The following is a 22,464-nucleotide window of genomic DNA, read 5'->3' as shown; positions in this document are numbered from 1 at the left end:
CCACCTCCCCAACCCCCCCTCTGGCTGTTCCCCAGAGATTACGGCATCTGCAGAGTAGAAAAATATCTCGAGGAAATATCAAGATAGGGGAAAAAAGGGGCTCCTGGGTGGCTCAGTGGTTGAGAGTCTGCCTTTGGCTCAGGGGAAGATGAAAAATCATAGAGGGTATCCAGAGGGAAATAGTAATTAATAATGATTAACTAATTAATTCTAATTAACTAATTAATTCTCCAGAGGGAAAGTCGAGTCTCAAAAGGAGGTGATTTAGGGAGGTTTACAATAATTATAAAATGGAGAGTAGAAAGCAAAAGTGGTACAAAAACCAAGAGGCAGTCTCGAAAATGTGGTTAGATGCTCCCAAACTCCTCCCAAATTGAGGGAAATGTCTAAAATATTTCAAGCATCTAAATCTGATAATACACTAGCATAGTAAACACACCATATCTGGAATCCCCAGACTCCCTTGTAGTTAATCCCCACACTCTGTCACTTGAAAAGTCCCATATGAAACAGTTTGTTTTTGTTTCCTGGAGTCTTTCCTTAATCTAAATATAATATGAATATTCTTTGTTTTTACAAATGAAATCTGTCATTCGAAGCATAGTTTAGTCTATGGCAAAACCAAAAAGAATGGCTGATTTCTGAGAGAGACGAGTAAAGCCTCTAATTCTAAAGAAATATGAAGAGAACAATGACCTGAAATAGATTCCAGTTGACCCTTGAACAATGCAGGGGTGACGGGGTGCCAACCCCTGCAGAGTAGAAAATCTGTAGGTAACTTTCAACTCCCCCAAAATTTAGCTACTAATAGCCTACTGTTGACCTAAACCACGGGAAGCCAACTAACTCATATTTGGTACGTTCCGTGTATTATATACCAGACTGTGACAATAATGTAAACTAGAGAAGAGAAATATTATTAAGAAAATCATAAGGAGGAGCAAATACCTTTATAGGACTGTGCTATAAGAAATCTGTGTGTACCTTGGCCCATATGGTTCCAATCTGCGTTGTTTAAGGGCCAACTGTACTTATAAAAGTTAATTTGAGATGAAAACAATATAGAACATCAACCAAAGCTCTCCAATTTACCTGTACTTTAGGATCACCTGGAGATTTTAAACTTTTTTTTTTTTTAAGATTTAATTTATTTATTCATGAGAGACACACAGAGAGAGAGGCAGAGACACAGGCAGAGGGAGAAGCAGGCTCCACGCAGGGAGCCCGACATGGGACTCAATCCCGGGTCCCCAGGATCACGCCCTGGGCCGAAGGCAGGCGCTAAACCGCTGGGCTACCGGGGCTGCCCAGTTTTAAACTTCTGATGTCCAGGCCCAAACTCTAGATCCACTCAATCAGAACATCCGGACCTAGAACCTGGGAAGCCGAGTTTAAAACTCTTCAGAGGAGATCCATGGACGGACAAGTATGAGAACCACTGAACTAAAAAGGTCAGAGGCAATCAGGGGCACCTGCTGTCTGAAACGAAATATTTTAACCAACCACTGAATTTGGCTATTAATTTTGTAACTGAGGCAAAACTAGGTGACATGTAGGTTTTTGATGTTCTACAAAAGCTACTCTATGTATCTGCCAGGGGGGAAAAGACTGTAAGATTTTTTTTCCCTTCACACAAAACCGAACAATGGTACAAGATGTTATTTGTAATGTGGTTAAAAAGAATCTGTTGTATTGAAAAAAGACGATTTGCTGTACCTTTAAAAAAAGATAAAAGTAGCAGAAAGTGCATTTAAAGAAAGAGTTCAGAGCAAGTATCTTCAAAGCTATATGAAACATTTCCCAGCTTTGGAAAATTTAAATACCCAATCTGGTTTCTATGAAACTTAAAAAGATCAAAAGATTAGAAGGAAGCTAGGCTTGAACGAGAAATGCTGGAGATTTCAGTAAACATCTGGTTACCATTTTCAATGGTCAGCACCAACCCACTTAAGGAAGCAGTTTAGCTTCTTTGGAGTAAAAATGAGACACTGGCTTTTTGTTCTCTTTGCACAGTGGAGGGTAAAGGAAACATCAGAACGGGGAGGTCACTTGAAGCTCAACTTCTATAAATAAGACAGCTTTTTTTTTTTTTTTTCCTCTCAAAAACTAAAGTAAATTGAACTCAGGTCTCTGTAGTATAAACAACTCAACTGAGTTAGGGTTAAATAAACATTCCTTGAGCTCTAGTGCTCCAATCGGAGAACAAATTCTGTTTGCTCGTAAATACATCAGTAATTCTATAAGCACCGAGGGAAATCACAATCAACCTGAACACACAATTACCGCAGGTCATACTACAACAAAATAGAAGGGCGCAGACCTCTAAGTTTCTTTGATTCAATTTCCTTCCACCCCACCCCCACCCCCTCCGCCCCCTGGTTTGATTAACTGAAGGCACAGAAGCCCTTCTGATGTCACCCAAAACCTATTACTTGCATAATAAAAAACGTATGTCAAAGGTGTTCTGGGTGAAATACCGACAAGGCGAAACACACTGTGCCTTTTAAATGTGACCTTTACTCTTTTGTCTTCCTGCTAAATAGTCCTACAGCATATTAAACGCAGGAAGGCGGCAGGGGGGCTGGTGTGAGGCTGGAGACAGGAAGGAAAGAGAGGAAGAGGAGCTCATTAGGCTCTCGCATTTTAAAGGATCGGTAAGTAGAAGCATCTGCTATCAACATGCCTACTAGCCAAAGGGGACCCCCTCAAATGTGTCCCCAGACCAATATTTCTGCACCCCTTTGCTCACCATTCCTCTCTTCTGCCCTTGGACGTGACACTGAAAAGACTATAAAGGAAAGGGATTCCTAGAGTGATGAGGTTTAGGATCTCGTCTTACTTCCCCTCGTTCTGTGTGTATGAATGTTGGGGTGCCGATCTGAGAAAGCCTTGGGTGGTGACTTTACCTCATTCTCCTGAATAAGAAAGCAAATGCCCGGAGCACCCCTGGCTTGATGCCTTTCCAGCAAAACCTCCTGTGCTCTGAGATGGGCTGTTCCCCTGCTGCGTAGCTTGGAGAGATAAAATGTTCATCCTTACACTGGTCCTGGTTATGTCTTCTGGAGTCACTACAGATAAATCTTGTACCCAAGTGTCCCGTTAAACAGTGGGGATACAAAAATATTGGCCCAACTACTTGCAGGGCCTCCCAGAAACATTCTTTGCAATTGGAACCATCTATTTTCTTGTGCCTGCTGCAGATCTGGTTTCGGCTGCAACCGTAGAAATATGCCCTCTTCAAGTATAACATAAATAGTTCTCACCCAATGACAAAATATACTACGTGTCAGAGTCTCCCGGACCATATATTACTTAGACTCTACCCTAGGAGCAAGGCAAAAACTTTTGGAAAATGTTTATTTAAGTCCCAAAATATTCCCTTTTAGGCCACTCCTCCATTCATTCTATGGACTAAAACAATGATTTACTAAATAGGACCTGGATGATTTGAAAGAGAGTAATTCAACGGTGGATCTCTCTCTTTTCTGTAGAGAAGGTGTATGTTATAAAATTCCTGGGTCGTTTGATACATTTTTCCAAAGCAAGGGGTTGGAAGAACATAAATGCGAATATCTTACACTATACTAAGCAAAGAAGTAGAGAGAATAATGTAGAGGACACAAACGAGATCTAGCTCACAAGGGGGGGGGGGGGGGGGTTTGACCCTAATGCTTTCTGTGTTCACAAGCCACAAAAGCTATTTGCTTACTTTTACAAATCCTTTATTGGAGAGGTTTTTTGTTGTGTTTTGTTTTGTTTGTGTGTTTTTGTTTTTTTAAGTAATGCTATGCATTTCATTGTTTTATGGAATATTAAACCCTCAGTGAATCAGTCATCACCTCTAAGCAGATACCTCACAAATCCTTTCTTCAGTTTTTGCTAAATACACTCATATGAAAAGCTTATGGCACCTGAGACCAGATAGGCCTAGAACTAAACTCATCCGTCCTCCTCCAATACCACCAGACAGTAACGCTGGTAAATGAGACCGAGGAGTCTTAACAGGAAAAGAAGAGAAGAACTCTGAAAAATGGACACAAGCACTTAAAGCCTCAACAGGTACCATCAGCCCAGATACTACTGTATTTGCAGTTGCGTTATTTTTATAGAAGAGCAAATCTGAGCACGGGTAGCGTATCCATGTACCTCTAATGCCATGTAAAAATAAAAGGTTTATCAATTAAGTTTTAATGTGAATTCTCTGAGATAGTTCACTAAGGGGCTCAAGTAACTGGTACACTATGTTATCTTCATTTATTCACGCATTCGGCTGTATTCCATAAATACTCATAAATATTCCCTGGGTGCCTCTAGGTAGAGGGCAGGGTTTTAAGTGGTAGGCACAACGGACATGGTCCCTGACCTCAAGGAGCTTACAGACTTGCTTTCTTAATGAGAGGTCTCTCCCAAGGGAATGGTCCAGGAGACTATGTGTTGGAATTTCAGGAGGATTTACAGCCCAGGCCTTTCAATGAGAACACGTGGGTTGATAAAGACGGCCTTGAAAACACCTGTCACGTTCGTTTATCACAAAATATCCAGCAGTAGCACCTCCACGTTCTTCACATAGAACCCATTTTCAGTGAACCTCCCCAGAAAGGAATCTCCATCATCCTTATGCAATTAGTTCTTGACGGGTAGTAACGACATTATCTCCCGTTCCTGGAGGGCCCCCAACGTGGCCTTGGTGGAGCAATCCAGCACAATCAATTCCCAAAGAGAAAACAAGGACTTTGGGAGGTTAAGTAACTCGTCGAAGGTTATATAACTAACCATTAAAGGTAACACTAGACCACAACTCGGGGTTGATCTTACTCCAAAGCTTATTCTTTTTAATTACCCCAGTCTACTACCTCCCCCAAGAAAGCAATTACTGTAGTTAAGCTCTTCTTTCTTACGGACAATTTAAATCTCAACCTCCTTATTGCTTCTTCTTGAATACAAATAAGCTAAAGAAAGAAAACTGAAACACGCTGTCCGTCACAGAAGTGAAGACTGGTCTGCAGTAGTTGCTTCTTTTCCATACAAGCCCCAGAGACAACTTTTGGCAAGTGGCCACTATAAATAAACCTTCAAAATTAGACTAAATTTCAAACGGTACATGGGTGTGTTGGACATTTTTGAGAGTGCAGGTGAATGTAAATAAAAATATAGGAGGATAGAAAACTATTAAATTATGAACAGAGAAGGAAATGGGCTTTTTCTTCTCTAATATGTTTTCCACAACATTAAGTAGTGATCTGTATCTCTCGCTCTATTAACTATATCATTTAATAGTGCTTCCCAAGAACACAGTTAGATAAATTACAGTGTCCTTATGGGGGGAGGGGGGGAGAAGCCATGAAGCAGCAGCATCTAAAACTTCATTCTCTAGAACACAATATATCAAGTTTAATATCAATACAAATATCGATAAGCACTATCACCATATTAACTCTAGCCCTTCCTAGAAATGCCTTTGCTCTACTGTGCTGTACTATTACAGTCTCCGCTCACGCTGGAAGGTTGCTATATGAACCAAAATATGACATCCACTTCATTTGCAGTACAAACATTGCTCTGGTTCTGGGCCTATTACGTAACTTAGGCTCATCTACTTAGTAATCCCTTCAAGAAATGTGTTTTAAATATACTACTTGGGTGTGTTAGGGGAAGGAACATAGTGTTCCCTTCTTTCTGAGAGTAAAATTTCTATTCTTTCCCTTGTTGTTCCTGGTATTTGAAGGCCCAAACCAAAATTAAGCTTAAATTATGATAACTAAGAGGAATATCCAGCCTGAGCCCTAATTTTATTTTTATATGTTTTATTATAAACCAACAAATCCTTTTTGAATGAGGTTTGGTAAAAGTTAAAAACTATCTCAGCCCTAGAATTTAACCATCAGCTTGGTTTGGGATCAAATAACATAGAATTAGTCTAGATACATGGGTCAGCAAACTCCTTCTGTGAAGGGCCCAATAGATGCTTTAGGCTTTAAGAGCCATAGAGTCCCTGCTCCAACTCCTCAGCTCTGCTGTGGTAAAATGAAGCAGGCAAAGGCCTATGAAAACAAACATGTGGCTGTATTCCAACAAAACTTTGTTTACAGAAACAGGCATTGGGCCAGATTTGGCCAGGGGACCATAGTTTGCCAACCTCTGGCAAGAAAATCGATATGGTCTTCCGCTTTTATGTTTCTTGGGGAAAAAAAAAATCCATGGGAAACCCCCATGGGGGGTTTCTTGTTTTTCTACAAAAACAAGAGCAATTTGAAACCCTAAGAGTGACCGATTCTGTGGCAGATTGGCAGCTGTATTTCACAGGGATTATTATATTTAATTTGGAAGTGCAAGGTGCATGCAGAAGGGAACGGAAGACTGATAAATAGGCACTACTCTTCAAGTACACAGAAATAATTCTCATCCAAAGATACAACCTGCTGAGACAGAGCCTCACAGACCCATACGACTTGGATGTTACCGTGGGAGTAGACTAAGAATTTTTGGAAGACATCTACTCTCTTTTAGGCGAGATTATGCTATTCCGTGATTTAGTAAAGAGTAGCTAGATACCAGGAAGGACAATAATGGGTTGGTGCTTCTATCTTTTCCTTTAGAGAATTATATGTTCTTATAAACGTAGGGACATGAGATATATTTTTCCAAAGCAAGAAGAGTCTGAAGGACCACAAAGTATGTATGTTTTACATGTTGCCAAGTTTTAGATCTGTAAGGACAATTGTCCGCTTGCTGTTTTCAAAATCAGACTAAAGATGAAATGCCTGTAAATACCTAAACAGTTAAAATTTGAGAAGTACGATGGCATTGCAGCGAGTAGACTTTTGCATTGTTTTAATCACAAAACTAACTCTAAAGATGGCTATTTCTTGAACCCATGGTCTGTCTCTTAGGATAGTGTGCCCCAGTGGGCTACCTATCAGAATCCCATGTGTCTGTTTTTGCCATATAAATTTCTGGGCCCTGCTCCCAGACTGTTGAATCAAAAAATAGTGGCTGGGCTTTACTTTGTCTCCTCCCAGAACTCTGATGGGGCGGACAAAGTGATTAAATTCTCACCACAGATTATCATGAAGTAATATCATTTACTGCCTTTAACAGATAAGAGAGCCGGAGCTCGAAGAACCTCACTCGCTGAAAGTCACCTATTCGCAGCCATACTGTCTTTCCGGGGAGAGCCACCGACTTCTGTTATGCCACCAGAATGGGATTAACCAGGAAAAAAACATAATGCCCACATTCTAATTTAGAACCTGAGACTGCTTACCTTTCCTTTCAATAAATGTTTACTGAATAAGAATAGAATATAAAGCCCAAACGTTACTCTACAAAAAAAAAAAAAAAACAAAAAAAAACAAAAAAACAGATTATACTTAATAGTGGAATGTTGCCTGGTTAGGATGCTTTTATTTTTTCTAATTTTTATCCATTTCTGGCCTTAAAGGTTTAAAAAAGAAGAAAAAAAAAAGTTGATCCAAGCTGGAAAGCGGCCACCTGTGCTTCACACACTGGCACAGAAAGAGGCCAGCAGAGGTGAATGGGCTCAAATCAGAAGAGGAGAGAAAAGAAGGAAAAACAGGTAGGATAGGGAAGGGTTTTTTTAATATTTATTTTCCTACGACCAAGCGTGTATTTTACAGATGTGTCAAATCTGTACCTGGCTGGGCACTTAGTACCTATTTTATTTTTGATGTCATGGTTTCAAATTTCAGTTCTGCCAAGAGCAGAAACTTCAATGATAGATAGGAGGGCTGAGTCTCCAGATTATTCTGAATTGCTTCCACGTCCCCCAAGATGCTCAAGATGGAGAAATTAAGTTTAAATGTGCAAATACAGCATCATACTTTCTGCTGCTGTACATATAGTAAAATAAGCATGAGGTGAACATGTGAAACTAAAGAAAAATGAATCAAATCTTTAGAAAATATTTTCACAGCGGGTGCCTCAATTCAAACATAACGTATAGATTAAATCTGTGGCCATGGAAAATAAGCTGCAATAAAAATGTGATTTTTTTTCCCTATATGTTAGAAAATCCAGGAAATGTTAGATTATGGTCACAGAACTTTTTTTAATTTCAGGTATTTGAGGTTTCCCTCACAACGAAAACTACAAAATGAGATGAAAAACCAAAAGTCCGTTTTCCATTCTAGTGAAATTGCTACCCTTTCTTGAGGCCTTCCCCAGGAATAATATCTTATTAGCCTGAGTCAAAGAAACCAAGAAAGAATTAGGAAGTGGATGTTTTGCAAGCTGAGGGAATGTGGGGTAGGAGAGCCAAATCAGCATTTACACTGACACAGGTGGTGACACCATCTATCTAATTTGGCCGCCAGATTTTACTGCCCCCAGGCTGTCTTCGCACTTCCTTGGTATTTGGGAGCAGCAGAGTCATCCTCCTTTTTCTTGTGAAACTGACCCAAGGACATCAAGGGAGAGGGCAGCCACAGTCCTTCTAAATTGCAACTGGACGAAGTTGAAAATGGAAACCGAATTGAAGCTCAGAGGCACCGAAGGCCGTAGAGCCCCTCCTGAGCCCCTCCGCGGTCAGGCGCAGCTCCGGGGAGGGAGAGCAGCAGCTTCCCGGGTAGTGGTGGGTCACCCCGGCTGCTGTTTTGCACGACTTTAGGCGCACAGCTCACTGGGTGCAGGCGGGGTTATACCATCACCTACCTCAGGGAGGGGCTAAAATGGGATGGGAGGGAGACCACACGTTTTATATCTTTCCCTAACACTATGAATGGTTTCCTGACAATATCATTGGTGGATCTTCTAGAACTCTCAATCCGTCCTTCCTCATAGGACCAACCACAATGAAGTCCATAAAATTCCTTTTCAGCCCCCTTTGATATTCTAGAGCTTTCCCTTTCCTTTTTGTTTTTCTCCTGGGCTTCCAGGAGCCCAGGGAGATTCCCATACTACTCCTAGGGGATAGGGATCACCGAATGGCATTCCTGAAGACCTGTCCTGATGGCCCATACTCTGCACCTTTTTAGGACCTTTCTTTGCATTGAAGTGTACTTTCTGGGCCCTGTCCTCCAAAAACTGTGCTAAGTAGCTTATAACTTTACAGCCAGTGTGATAAGGGGAACAAGGTGAAGGGGGATTGTGGCTAACTGTTCCCCCAACCTCACTGATTCATCGGCATATGGAAGCACTTTTAAAAAAAATATTTTTCTGATTTTATTTACATTCACTTAATTAACATGCAGTGTATTCCTGGCTTCAGAGGTAGAGGGCGGTGATTCACCAGTCTTATACGACGCCCAAAGCTCATTACATCCTGTGCCCTCCTTCATGCCCATCACCCAGTTACCCCGTCCCCCACCCCCGCGCCTCCAGGGACCCTCGGTTTGTCTCCTATGATTAAGAGTCTCTCATGGTTTGGCTTCCTCTCTGATTTCGTCCTGTTTTGAGCAAGGTGGAGTGTATCTGTCACATGGTGAGTTGCTCAGGAAATGTTAGCTGTTACTGCTACTGCCCTTTCTGACCCTCATCATCTACTCAACTTTCTTTTCAAATACCTTGTTTAAAAACTTGTCTTTTATTTCTCACTCCAAATGATAGAAATAAAAGTACTTGACTAGTAATAGTGTGTGTGATAAATATCCATGCTTCTCTCGCATTTTAGAGCCAATCTGTGAATCACATTTAAGCTGGCTTCTCGAAACAATTTCCAGCACATTCTACTTGCAGTCAGATGAAGTGGCAATTTTCTTAAAATATGGAGCAGTTTGGTGCTGGGCAGACATGTATTCAGGCTCATAAACATAAACATTTTTTATGTGGCATTTAAATATGAACTATGCAACTCCAAAATGCTACAAAAATATAAACAAAATAATTTCAGGAACAAAGAAATATAGCTGAAGAAAGATTGAGAGGAAGTAAAAAAGGAGCCAAGTTTTCTTTGACGCAGGAAAGTTGGTCATGGATACAGATTTGCTTGTGTAGATTTCTTGAGGGAAAGAATGTGGCACGTTCTGGAAATTGTTTAACATTATACATCAAGCAACTTTGGTGTTTGCTTCTTATTCTGACCTTTTTCTAGCAGCCTCGGCCCAAGGCCAGCCTCGAGCCTTTCTTCAGCGATGACAACCGTGTAGCGATGCTGAGTGAGAATGTGCTGGTGGAGCCGAAGCTCGGTTTCACTGAAGGAAGAAGGCCTGTAGAGTAGGGCCCTTCGGTCATGGCCGCCAAAGTGTGTCTCTATTGACTTCTGGATCTACAAAAAAAAAAAAAAAAAGAGAGAGAGACAGAAAGGAGGCATAAAAATTCAAGAGGAAGAAGTTGCACGCTTCCCTTGAAGGACATCATTAATGCAAATCAAGGGCCATTCAGAAAGCTGTCCTGTCAGTGTCTCTGGAAATGAAAGACAGATCCCCTGAAAGGCTGGCAAGGACAAAGGTGACCTCGTATGCAAGAAGTGAAGGTGAATTGAATTTTTCTCACTATTATAGAGAGATGAGAATTTTAGGCCGTTAAAATATAGAGCTCCTGGGGGAATACTGTTACGCTGAAATACAGAGCTCAACCCTAGCTGAAAATATAAATTAATAGCAACGCCTTTCATCTGCATTGTGCTTCTATAAAATACTTCCAGCTGCATTACCTTTCACAGTGCTTTTTAGGTAAACACAGGAGAGGAAATGGATGCAGAGAGGATGGATTTTGTGCTGGCAGGACATGTTGAGGAATGGGGAGAGCTGAGAAGCACGCTCAGAGCTCCCTGGAGATGGACAATGCTGCTGCATCCCTCAAGAAAAATGCACCAAAACTGGCACCCGGCTCAGTGTGGCAGGGCGGACCCTGCCCCAGAAGGGGGACATCGTAATTTCAGGTTCTTCCTTCCATAGCTTATTGATCCTCCAAATAAATACTCTTCTTTCTCACAAGGATGTTTGAAATTCCACTAACAAAAAGGAATTTCCCAACTGGCAAGTAGAAACAATGCTGAAATCTGAGTTCATCATAAGGCATAATGGCAGACATTGGGTATTTTCCTAAAAACTTGAGAATAAACCTTGATAAAGTAGATAATTTTTTTTTTTTTTGTTACTGGAAGGAGTGATGGTATCAGGGTGACAGCAAAGACTTGGAGGGGCCGAAGAAAAGGAGACAAAGGAGTTGGGGGAGGATGATGAGGGAGAAGAGGTAAAAAACAAAACAAAACAAAACTGGGATCCAAGTTACTCACAGGGCACCTCTGAGTCAAAGCGTCCACTCTGTGGATCTAAAACATAGGGAACCATGTCTTTTCACTACTTGAATGTCTTCCTGACTTCCCACGACCCCTAGACTCCATTCCCAATCTTCATCAAGGAACACAAGGCTATTCAGACTTAACCCTTGTCTTTCCTCTCTGGTCATAGCACATTCTTAATGCTCTCCATTCCTGACCCCACCCTGTTCTTTCATTCGCCCACCAATGTGCCTTCAACCTAAAATTCCTTCCCCCCTCTCTTTCATTCGCCCACCAATGTGCCTTCAACCTAAAATTCCTTCCCCCCTCTCCATTCGTCCATCTGGCTAGCTCCAAATCAAACGTCACCTCTTTGGGAAAGTTTTCCCTGAAATACACCCTTCTCTTGGCACTTCCGAGAGAGGAAGAGTGCATGTCTGCCCGATGCGAGCTCCGTAACAGGCAGTGTACACGTACACACAGCACATGTTCGATGAATGAAAATACCCACTAAATTAAGGAGTCCGGGTGCCCCATCAAGATCTTTGACGATCTTTGATCAAGATCTTTGATATCTTTGATGATATGTGTGGAGAGAAAGAAGGTATAGACTTAGACTACAAACTCTCTGAGGGCAGGAACCGTATCCCATCTGTCACTGCACACAAACTACTGCCATCTGCGAATGAACAGACAAAGCGAGTGACGGTAGGAGAACACAAACTCTGGAGAGCCTGCTGGGCTCGAATCCCCCAGGGTCTACCAGCGCTCTTTGTGTGACCTTGGCTGATACTTTCCTCCTTAGGGTGCAGAGAAGACTAAAGAGTTCATGTCTGTGATGGGCTTAGGACTGTGCCTGGTATATGGGAAATAATATGCATGTGGGTTTTTTTTTTAAGATTCATTTATTTATCTGAGAGCGACAGCACACACACAAATGGGGCAGGGGCGGAGGGAGCGAAGCTCAAGCAGATGCCCCGCTGAGCAGGGAGCCCAACCCGGGGTTGGATCTCAGGACCCTGAGATCACAAGCTGAGCTGAAACCACGAGTTAAACGCTTAGCTGGTGGAGCCACCCTGGCGCCCCTATATATGTGGTTTTTAAGTAATAACATGAAGAGCAAAGAGTCAGAAAAACTGCTTCTGAGCCTGAGCCCTGCCTGGCATGTGGTGACACAGGTGTTTAACACGCGTGCGGTGGACTTAATAGAAAGGAATAGAACACGAGCTAATCGCACCTCCCCTGCGTGGTACTTCGGACAAGCATGATTAATTAAGTATCTTCCCTTCTTAAAGGATGCTGTGTTTTATTGATAACGAAGCTATTTATTGATTGATAATGAAACTATTTAAACTCAAAAATTCAACTGCTAACTGGGACATGATTCCTCAGCTAATATCATTGCTTGTCATGGTAAATTTTGGAAGAAGGAGTATTTGAAGCCAGAACAGGTGGGGCCTTTGTACGCAGGAGTCAGAGGGCACCGCTGGCCCACAGGAGGCCAAAACAAACAAACATGCATGGAGGTGCAAGGGGAAGACAGATGCTTCCAAATATATCAGTGTCACTCAGGCAAAATGCACAGTGCCCAGAACTCCCTTCTCACATTATTTTCTTTCGTAATCACAGGATGCTCCTCTCTATTACAGCTGGCTCAGGATAGCAGTGATTTCACACGGGGAGAGTGTATTTTCAAACTTGATGTTATTACTATTTTGAAAAATCCATCCCCCCCTTCCCCCCGGCCAGGGTCAGTTTAAGCAAGAGCAACGTAGCTCTCGGCAGTGTAGCGGACATGGAGCTTATGGTAAATAAAGTATAATTACTGCCATATTTTATAATAACCTTTATAACAGACTGACATTTTAACTCGCATCTCAGGCTACAGAGAATAATGGGAAGTGAGCTTGTCAGTCAAATTATGTCATGTTATCCTGTAATACAAACTGCTCCTGTCCTTGTCATATTTATAACTCACTGTATCAGCAAAATGGCCCAATACCAAGGGGCAAGAACACTTTTGACTGGTTTAACAACAGGTGCACACACCACATACGTGAAATAAAAACTACATGAATAATTATGTCAACCACACTAACACATGCAGGATCCCCAAATGCCAGGAGCGGCACTCTGGGAAATGAGAGCTCTTGATTACCCCTACAATTTTGAAGATATATTTTTAGTGGAAGGGTTCAACCTGGCCAAGTCTACAACTCGAGACTCGCAGCCCCACTGAGAAGACCTTGGGAAAGAATGAGCGTTACTGGGTGTTAATCCTCTCTCCCTTCTTCTAGATGGACCTGAAAAATCGTCCCTCGGAAATCACGTTGCCAGACTACATCAAAGTTATTTTAATTTTTTAAAACATTTTATTTTTTTTTTATTTGACATATGAGGGAGGAGCAAAGAGAGAGAGAGAGAGATGGGGGGGGGGGTTTCCAGACCATGCTCAGCACAGAGCCCGACACAAGGTTCGATCTCACGACCTGGATGCTTAACCGACTCTTGATTTCGGCTCAGGTCGTGATCTCAGGGTCATGAGATGGAGCCCCACATCAGGCTCCCTACTCATCTGCTTGAGATTCCCGCCCTCTCCCTCTGCCCCCGCCATTTGCCCTCTGTCTCTGTCTCTCCCGTTTTCTCTCTATATAATAAATACATCTTAAAAAAAACATGAACACATTATTTTAATTGGAAAGACTTCAAAGTCTGAGACCTTTATGCCACGTTAGCTAAAGCAAAGGACAGAGCGCCGAAATAAACAAGCTGAAGCGTTAGGTGCAGCCACACGGAGGAAGAACAGAGGCCCAGGGACCAGAAATCGGGATTTGAATTCTGCCTCTGCCACTTGCTTGCTTTGTCCACTGGGGAGAGTTGTGTTCTCTCTCTGCGTCAGTTTTCTCATACGTATGGTTGAAGTAACAAACTCTACCTTGTTGTAACCTGAAGTTAGGTGGGGAATTAAATTAATTTGCTATACAAAAGTGTCCAACACAGTGCCCCAATAATAAATGATGGCAATTATTAATAAAATTGAATAATAACATATTATAACTTTGCGCTTCCATTACGGGTTCTATAAGCATTAGGGGCCCCGGGGTAGCGCAGTCGGTTCAGTGTCTGGCTCTTAGTGTCAACTCAGGCCTGACCTCAGGGTTGTAAGATCGATCCCTGCACCGGGTTCTGTGCTCAGCATGGAGTCTTCTTGGGACTTTCTCCCAACCCCTCTACTCCTCCTCCCTGCATTCTCTCTCTCTCTAAACAAATATTTTTTTAAATCCTATAAGCTTTACAATTACTATAGTTTGACCTCTGTCATAAAAAGCATTTCTGCAATAAACTATGTTTCCATATATCTTGATATATGTTTTTCTCCATATGACTTGTCACCTTTTAATGAAAAAATATAATTATTTCTAGATTATGTTTATTGTCTCTCTACACCATAAAAGGGGGTAAATGAAACCATGTATTTTGTCTCTTTTGTTCACTTTTGTTTCCCTAACCTTAGAATATTACTGGGCACGTAAGGGGCACATAATAAATATTCCTTGAATGAATGAACACAAACATTTTTTTTCGATATGTATGTCTTAGTTATAAATACTACCATGGAAGATTGGGAACAGAAAGTGGTGAACATTTGGATTAAGAAACTTATCTCAGCAGAATTTCAAATAGGAGCAAGAATGACAAAAATAGGATTAAATGTTTGAGAAAAGTAATGAATTTGTAGTAAAAAAAATCAAATAAAGACCTATATTATAAAAGTCTTGTATTTCTCAATTACTTATAGTATTAAAAAAACTTCACTAAGACTCACCACAAAAGCAAGAAATAGAGCTTTTTAAAAATAGTAGGGATGAAAAATAATTTTTTTTCACATAGCAGGAACGTTTTTTCTAGATTTATTAAAGTAGCCATGTATTCATGACACCTTTTGATGCCCAAATACAAATCATATGGTAGACCTTGGTTGTGTGTTATATATAACTAAAACTCAAATTGCCCTGTGGTTTAGATCTTTGACATTTTAGAAATATTGCCGAGTCCATCATAGTGAATTATGTTTTAATTTTTCTGTTATAAGAATATAATAGGGATTTTTTACCCATTGGTGAAATTTACACTTATTTTAGAGAATTCAAGAAATAAAATTGAGTTTTCCTGGATGCATACCCTACACATTTCCCACTGAAAAAGTATTTATAATTGTAGGACACAGACCACAGGTCTCATGGGTATGCAAGCAGAGCCCGAGAATGTTCCTCACCTAAATGAATCTTTAGTTAACCTCTATCTTTATCTCACAACTGACTCAACTGGCTCTCAAGTCCATCAGGGAAGGAACACGCACTTCTCAGACCTACTCCATGACAACGAGCACAATCTTGATTTCACTCCCAAACGGCACCTCGGGGCTCCTGCCTGTCCCACGAACATCCCATGAAAGGCACGTTTGCTCACCTGTGCCTCTGCGCAAGTTTTAAGCATCAACAGAGAAACTAAAGCAATCAAGTTTCAACATAAAAAACTGTATTCCCAATATAGCTTTGATGAGGTGGCAGCGACTTACGTAGCTATTCCTACAACCCATCATCGCCTGTTTCTCCATCTATCTTTCCCGTTGGCGTTCTTCACGATTTATAGTTATATGTTGACTTGTTTAATGTCCGCCTCTCACACGAGCTTGTACGCTTCATGAAGGCCTAGATGTGTCTACGCTGGTCGGAGTAAGAGGGAATGGATGAATGAGTGAGCAAACGAATGAGCGCATGAATGCAAAGTACACATTCATTGTTTGTAATCATAGGTTCGATCATTTTACTCACCATCAAGTGAAAACATCCACTAGAAAATCTCAGTGGAAGCTTTGACATTTGCATCTCAAGCCATAAAATATCTACGACTTTTTCATCCCTCATGACTCTCTCTCCTCCGCTTCCCTACAACCACCCCCTCCAATGACCACATCTTGCACTTTGTGGTCCCCCAAACGGCCCCCCTCCAAAATTATAAAATGAGATTTTTTCCATTGTCTGATCGCATTTGCATGTTTCCATCTCTTCTCGTTTCTTCCTAACACGTCAGTTCTCCAACCACTGGCTTTTCCTCCTCATGCCAACTTTCTGAGAGCCTCTTTTTTACCTTCTTGCTCGGCAGTTCAGATTCCATGGTCCAACACTCCAATCACTCCCTACCCAGTATATTAGATTCCCTTGCTCCACTGCACTTGCACCACATTCACACGGTAAAGCTTCAGGCATGGAAGAGCTGGGGACCCAGCGGTTAACAAGACAGACGGGTCTCTGCCCCGCAGAGCTGACAGTCCATCAAGACGCAAACAACTAGGCACAATGAATAATGAGAAGCCAGGTAAGTAGGGAGGACTGGGGGGCTGCGGAACCTGACGCCCATAGATCCCATGTCCTGCCCCTGGGCTGGGTTGCTGGGAGCCACTGAAGCAAAGTGCCTGGTTGGTTGGACAGATTCTGGTTGGCAAAACCAATTGGGTCTTGGGGGTCCCCAGACCATCCGCCATGCTTCCCTCTTTCTCATACTCCATAGTGACCAACGTTCCCGGTCTCTAGCTACCTTCTTATTTCTACAGATCACTGCCTCCCATTCACAGAGGAAATCAGCACTAATAGAAGGAAACAAGCTACACGGCCTCTGTTTTGGCAAACCGGTCGCCTATCGGCACAACTAATGTTTCCTCTTTCCTGCTGGCTGCCGTAGAGGAAACCTGTCCTCTCCTCTTCTCCATAGCTAATCACTCTGGGTTTATTCTCCAGATTCCACATCATCCCCAACAAACCTCCTCCCGATGTCTACCCTCAAATCCCTGAGAACCTCATCCCCCTTTTCTCCTTCTGGGTCCTTCAGATGCCCTCCCGTTTGGCTCGTTCTCCATGTTTACTCATTCACTCACTCACCTACTTGAGATTGTTGAACACTTCCTACAGGACAGGCACGGGGCTGGGCTCTGAAGAGCCCTGGCAGGACTCTATGCCCCGCTGAGCTCACTTTTTAGCAGGAAGAGCAAGAAACAACGAAGGAAATCTAACTCAAGGTGAGTTCCGGTGGAGATACAGATCTCTGGTCTGGGTGAAGTGCTAAAGGATGATCCCGGAGCTCTTCTAGATGCTGTCACTTGCATGTGTTATGAATGTTGTGCGTGAAAGAAAATGAGGGAAGAAAGAAAATCCTCAGAGGGAGAGAAAAGATGAGCAGAGAAGTTGCAAGAGCAAGTTCCTGCAGGTCAGCGCCACAGGTGCCGTGGGCGGTAAATACGGTCAGGCGGGCAGTAAGAAATGACCCGCAAGGAGGGGGAGGGCGAAGGTAATACAACTCTACTCGGTGTGTTCTTAAGTAACTAGTAGGAAACCAAAACCTCATGAGTAGTAGAGAATTGGAGAGTTGGTTGACTTCCCGCTGGTCTCTCTACCTACGTACACCCTCGAGGGACGTCGATGCCCTTTACTAAAAGCCGCAGCAGGGAAGGCACAAAGCGGGGAACCCGGAGAGCGTTTTCCTGTTTTATTTTGTTTTCTGGAGAGGGATGGGCATCCTGATGGAATTCCGGAAGGCCAGACCCTTACTTCCTACATCGCAAAGATTTCCTAAGAACTTTATGACGTCACTCCCATAATACAGAAAAGTTTTTTTTTTTTAAGTGTAAGTATTCCATGACCTGGGCGGTCAAGCCATAGGGGAGGCCTGGGCCCTGTGCTGCGAAGGCCCCTAATCACACGGGGGAGCATCAGAGGTGCCCGGGTGGGGCGGGGGTTAAGCACCGCAGGGTGGGGCCTGGTTTGGGGCAGAAAGAGCCAGGAGAAGCGGCCACAGGGCAGCCAGGTCACGGCGTGTGCAAGCGAGGGAGGTGAGGTACGAGGGCGAAGGCCTTCCCGAAGAAGGGCCTTGGCGTGAAGGGATTCCAAGCAAGCGGCCAGGGGCCTGCGGCCCGAGTGGGAAGAGGCGCAGACAGGAGATGGGAAAGCAGAGCAGGGCAGACGGGGACGGTAGGGTCGCGTGGCCTCCGCCCGCTGGGACCTCTGCCATCGCAGGTCAGGGGTGGGGGCATCACGGTGCCTGGTGGCCAGGAGAGGCCGCACCGCACCCATGCCACCGAAGGGCGGCCCCCAGCCAGGGGGCCAGGGCTTGTGTCGCGGGGAGAGGGGACCCCGGGCCCGGGCCACCCCGCCATGTCCCTGCCGCCACTGTGCCCGTGTGGCCCGGCAGCCACCCCCGGCCCCCCAGCGTGGTGGCAGCTCTCCCCGGGCCGCGGGCCCCGCCGTGACACGCACCGGCCGCGGGCTCCGGGTCTGTAACTTCACAGAGTGAGGCCCAGCTGGGGTCCTGCAAACCTGGGGCGGCCGGGGGGGCCCTGGGAGGAGCACAGCGCCCCGAGGTCAGCGGGGAGCACCTGTCGCTGTTGCCCTGCTCTGTCCTCGGGTGCCTCCGACTTGCTCCCGACGTGGGATCAAATACGAACCACGGCCCCGGGCCCTGCTGTCCCTTCTCCTTCCTTCTGCACCCCCAGTCTCCCCTTAATCAGACAAGCCCGGGGAGCTGAAGAGCAGGAGGCTACTCCCCCCGGGCCCCGATCCCGGCCGCAGGTTGGGGGGCAATGCTCCCGAGCCCCACGAGCCCCACTCGCAGCCCCGCAGTCGCTGCAGGCCGCCCGACGGGAAGAGAGGATAAAACCGACGACCGCACTCGGGAAACCCAAGCAGAAAACAAGGGGAGCCCTTGTTCTTTTGAAAAATGTTAAAATAATCGCAAGTCTCTGTCCCCCCAGGCCCAAACAACGAGCGAATTCAGCAGTTTGGTCTTAAAATAGCGAGGCCCTGCAGAAGCAACGTGACCGCGGGGAAGAACAGGGCCCCCGGCAGCGTCGCTACCTAAGCACCGAAGCGTCCACCCAACACTTGTGCGGGTGCCGGAGACCAGTGGGGGTTCGAGTCCTGCCTTCCAGCCCCAGGCCTCCTGACCCCTGGGTGTCCCCTCCCCTCCCCACCCTCCATTCACTGTCTGCTGATGCCACGGAAGCGCCACTCGATGGACTTTGATTTCTTCATCTGTGAAGAAGCACCAGTATTTCCTCTTACTTTTCATGCTAGTGTAAGGATGGGGGAGAGTCAGGGAAGACAAGGGCAGCCAAAAATATACAGTCCTCATAAAGAGAGGGCGCATTAAATATCTCTTAAAGAAGTCATTGCATGAAAGAACCTCTTGACGGATTAAAATATTTTAAATCGTTAAAAGGTAAACTGAGGCACATTCGACATTTTAAGAGCTCACGTAAGCAAAAGTCCACTCCAATCGGGCAGCCCCAAACCCCAAGTGGTTAGGAACACTCTGCCCAGAGGAGCCAGGGGCAAGAACTAGGTAGAGAAAGTGTGGGAGCAAAGAGTGGAAATTATTTGATTGGCTACAGCTTGGTGGGTTTTTTTGTTTTGTTTTGTTGTTGTTGTTGCTTGTGTGTGGGATCGGTTGTCCTTAGCATTTTGGCTTCCTAACCTTGAGGCGTTTACGGACGTAGGTCACCATGACATCAGAGCCCCATCGGTCTTATGGCCTCTTTGTGTAATGAAGATCATGAGATAAAAACCTTAAAAATCCCAATTACGTGGTTTCAAAGGGCTTCTGGCAAATTACCAGTGGAATAGGATAAGGTGGTGCTTCTAGATCAGGGGCCTTAACACGTCTAAGCATAATCCATCATCATCTCTGCTGTTCTTCTTTTACAAAAGTTGAGTGCTAGAGCAAGTGTATCATGAAAAGAATATACCCGGCCATCGCCGTCATGTGGACAACGGGCACACTGCTTAGACTTGGGTGCCAGACAAGAATTAGGCAGTAAGTTAACTGAACGACTAAATGTGATTTAATTTAATTTAATTAATTTATTTATTTTTAAAGATTTTATTTATTTATTCGTAGAGATGCAGGGAGAGAAAGAGAGGCAGAGACCCAGGCAGAGGGAGAAGCAGGCTCCATGCAGGGAGCCCGACGTGGGACTCGATCCAGGGTCTCCAGGATCACGCCCTGGGCTGCAGGCGGCACTAAACCGCTGCGCCACTGGGGCTGCCCGTAATTTAATTTTATATGTTGTTAGAACGTTCTGTAAATACATTCACCATCAGGATACAAAAAGCCCTTGAAGAGCCTAGAATCTCTTTCAGCACCAGAGTGAACATGACCCCCCTCTGCACAGAGTCCAGCCTTGAAAAAAAAAAAAAAAACCAAAAACGTCTGGCAGATGTAAGGGTAGAGTTGAGGCACCAGGCTGGGGATGAGGTTCTCCACCCACTGTCTGCCCAGTCGCCATATCAGACCCCCCAGGAGAGGACAGGTGGCCAAGCCCACCTCGGGTAAGCGCCTGATGCTGCCAGCCCCAGCACGCAGAATCTCTGGCTCCCGTCTTTCCGCCTCAGCCCTCACACCCCTGCGGCAGCCCACTCGTCCAGGGTCTCCCCCGAAATCCAGCGTCTCCGTGAGCCGCACAGATGGTTAAGGATGGAAGCCCAACCTGCTGTGGGCAGGTGCCCCTGCAGCAAAGGTCAGCTGCGGCTCTTGTCTGCGTGGAAGGCCACGGGATGGAGGCCCGTACCTAGGGAGCCCAGGGAAACCCTGCCTCGGCCTACCCACCTGGAAGACAAACCGTCAAGATGAATGGAGGAGCAAGTGTTAAGTATTCAGGCACCACACGCGGCTCAAATGACAAAAACATCCTGCCTTCAACCAAATTTATACGCAGTTTCCTTCAAGCACACATTTACGCCTCGGCGCTCAAGCTGTCTGCTTGCTCCAACCCCTGGGGTGGTGCGCGCCCCGTGGTGTCCTCATCTCGTCCCTTCAGCCCACGGGCCACTACTAACATACAGCCTTGGCTCTCCGTGGGGGCTACCCGGGGTAACACCTGATGAGTCCTAAGAACCTCTTTCCCACGCTTCCCCTCCGGAAGCCTCCATCCAGTCAACCCCGATCCGGCTCGCGTTGCCACATGCTGCACCCTTACACCAACACATCATAACACAATCTCGCACGGTCCCTTCAAAATCGACTTTAGGGCCTTCCAAATGACACGCTCACTCTAGAATGCTTAAGTATTTGAGGCCAACTTTCTGCTTTAAAAATCAAAAATTGGCAGGAAATGACGGTATCTAGTAATACCACAAAATAAGCACTATCTCTAGAGGAAAGAATAAGACATCATCTAATACGACGATCACATTTTCAGGTCCCTAAACTCTGTAGTTCTTCCCTTAGGGGATGGATTATGTGGCAGGATAGCATTTGGCTTTCTTCTGTGACTGGCCAGAAATTTGACTTCCCTTCCTAGAGGTCCAGCTTATTCTTAAAGGGTCCAGGAGAGGGTCTCATAGGCCAGACCTAAAGAAGAAACCATCTCTTCTAACGTAACAGATTGCTTTGGTCTTTTTAGGAAAGTGAGGGCATCTTATAGACCTGGATGGTCTATCTGGGAGGCCAGACTTTAAAAATCAACTGAAAGTACAAAAGAAAAATATAAGGACCACGAGCCACGGTGGGAAGGCCTGCACTGGACACAGCCTGAATGACACTAGACCACATTCATCCACTCACTCAGCTCATGGGGCCAGGCCTGGTCTCGCCTCCATCCCTGCCCTGATCCAGCCGCCGGTAATTTATTAGAAAGGCTTGGTTTAAATTCTAGACCTTACTGGGGCCCCTGGGTGGCTCAGTCGGTTTGGCTCTTGATGTCAGCTCAGGCATGATCCCGACGCCCTGGGACTGAGCCCCATGTGGGGCTCCACACTCAGTGGGGAGCTGGCTTGAGGGTTCTCTCTCGGTCTGTCCCTCCCCACCAATGCTCATGCACTCGCTCTATCTCTCTCAAATAAATAAATAAATCTTAAAAAACTAAATGCTAGACTCCATAGGAAATAGTTATATTATTTATATTATAAATTCCTGCTTACTTTTTCAGGGTTTTCCTAAGAATTGTGCTTAGGATTATGTGTACGTCATTGGGGGATGAGACATCCTCCCAATTATATCACAGGAAGGGGGCTTCTTTTTATTTTTTTATTCTTTTTAGGGGGCTTCTTTCTAAAATGCCATTATTTTATATTAAAAACAGGAGATAGTTCTGGCTCCCTAAAGTTTATATTTTTGACAGAATATATTCTCAAAAATACATTTTATTCTGTTTTCCAGCAAACAAGTGTGTTTAAAGCAGACGTGTTATTGCTTTAACCACTGGTTCTTAAAAAGAAAAATAATCAGCTTATCTC

The 22,464-nt window shown here is 44.4% G+C and overlaps 1 protein-coding gene across 2 annotated transcripts in view; it reads right to left on the bottom strand.

The window, feature by feature from the left end:
* Positions 1 to 22,464, bottom strand: part of CPED1 (cadherin like and PC-esterase domain containing 1) — a 262,071-nt gene that overhangs the window by 226,082 nt on the left and 13,525 nt on the right. The window contains exons 1-2 of one of the 2 annotated variants that reach the window (XM_049093860.1): positions 11,490 to 16,830; positions 10,039 to 11,438 (exon numbers count right to left, since the gene is read on the bottom strand). Coding sequence is in view for 1 of the 2 variants with exons in the window: in XM_035698382.2 (XP_035554275.1) it covers positions 10,039 to 10,222 (184 nt within the window). In the remaining variant the exon portion in view is untranslated. Of the gene's footprint in view, positions 1 to 10,038; positions 11,439 to 11,489; positions 16,831 to 22,464 lie in introns of those variants that run through there. The other variant, XM_035698382.2, reaches the window with a different exon arrangement.

This window comes from Canis lupus, chromosome 14 (assembly GCF_003254725.2).
Source record: "Canis lupus dingo isolate Sandy chromosome 14, ASM325472v2, whole genome shotgun sequence".
Classification (NCBI taxonomy): Eukaryota; Metazoa; Chordata; class Mammalia; order Carnivora; family Canidae; genus Canis; species Canis lupus.
This window is presented reverse-complemented; position numbering and strand designations above follow the sequence as displayed.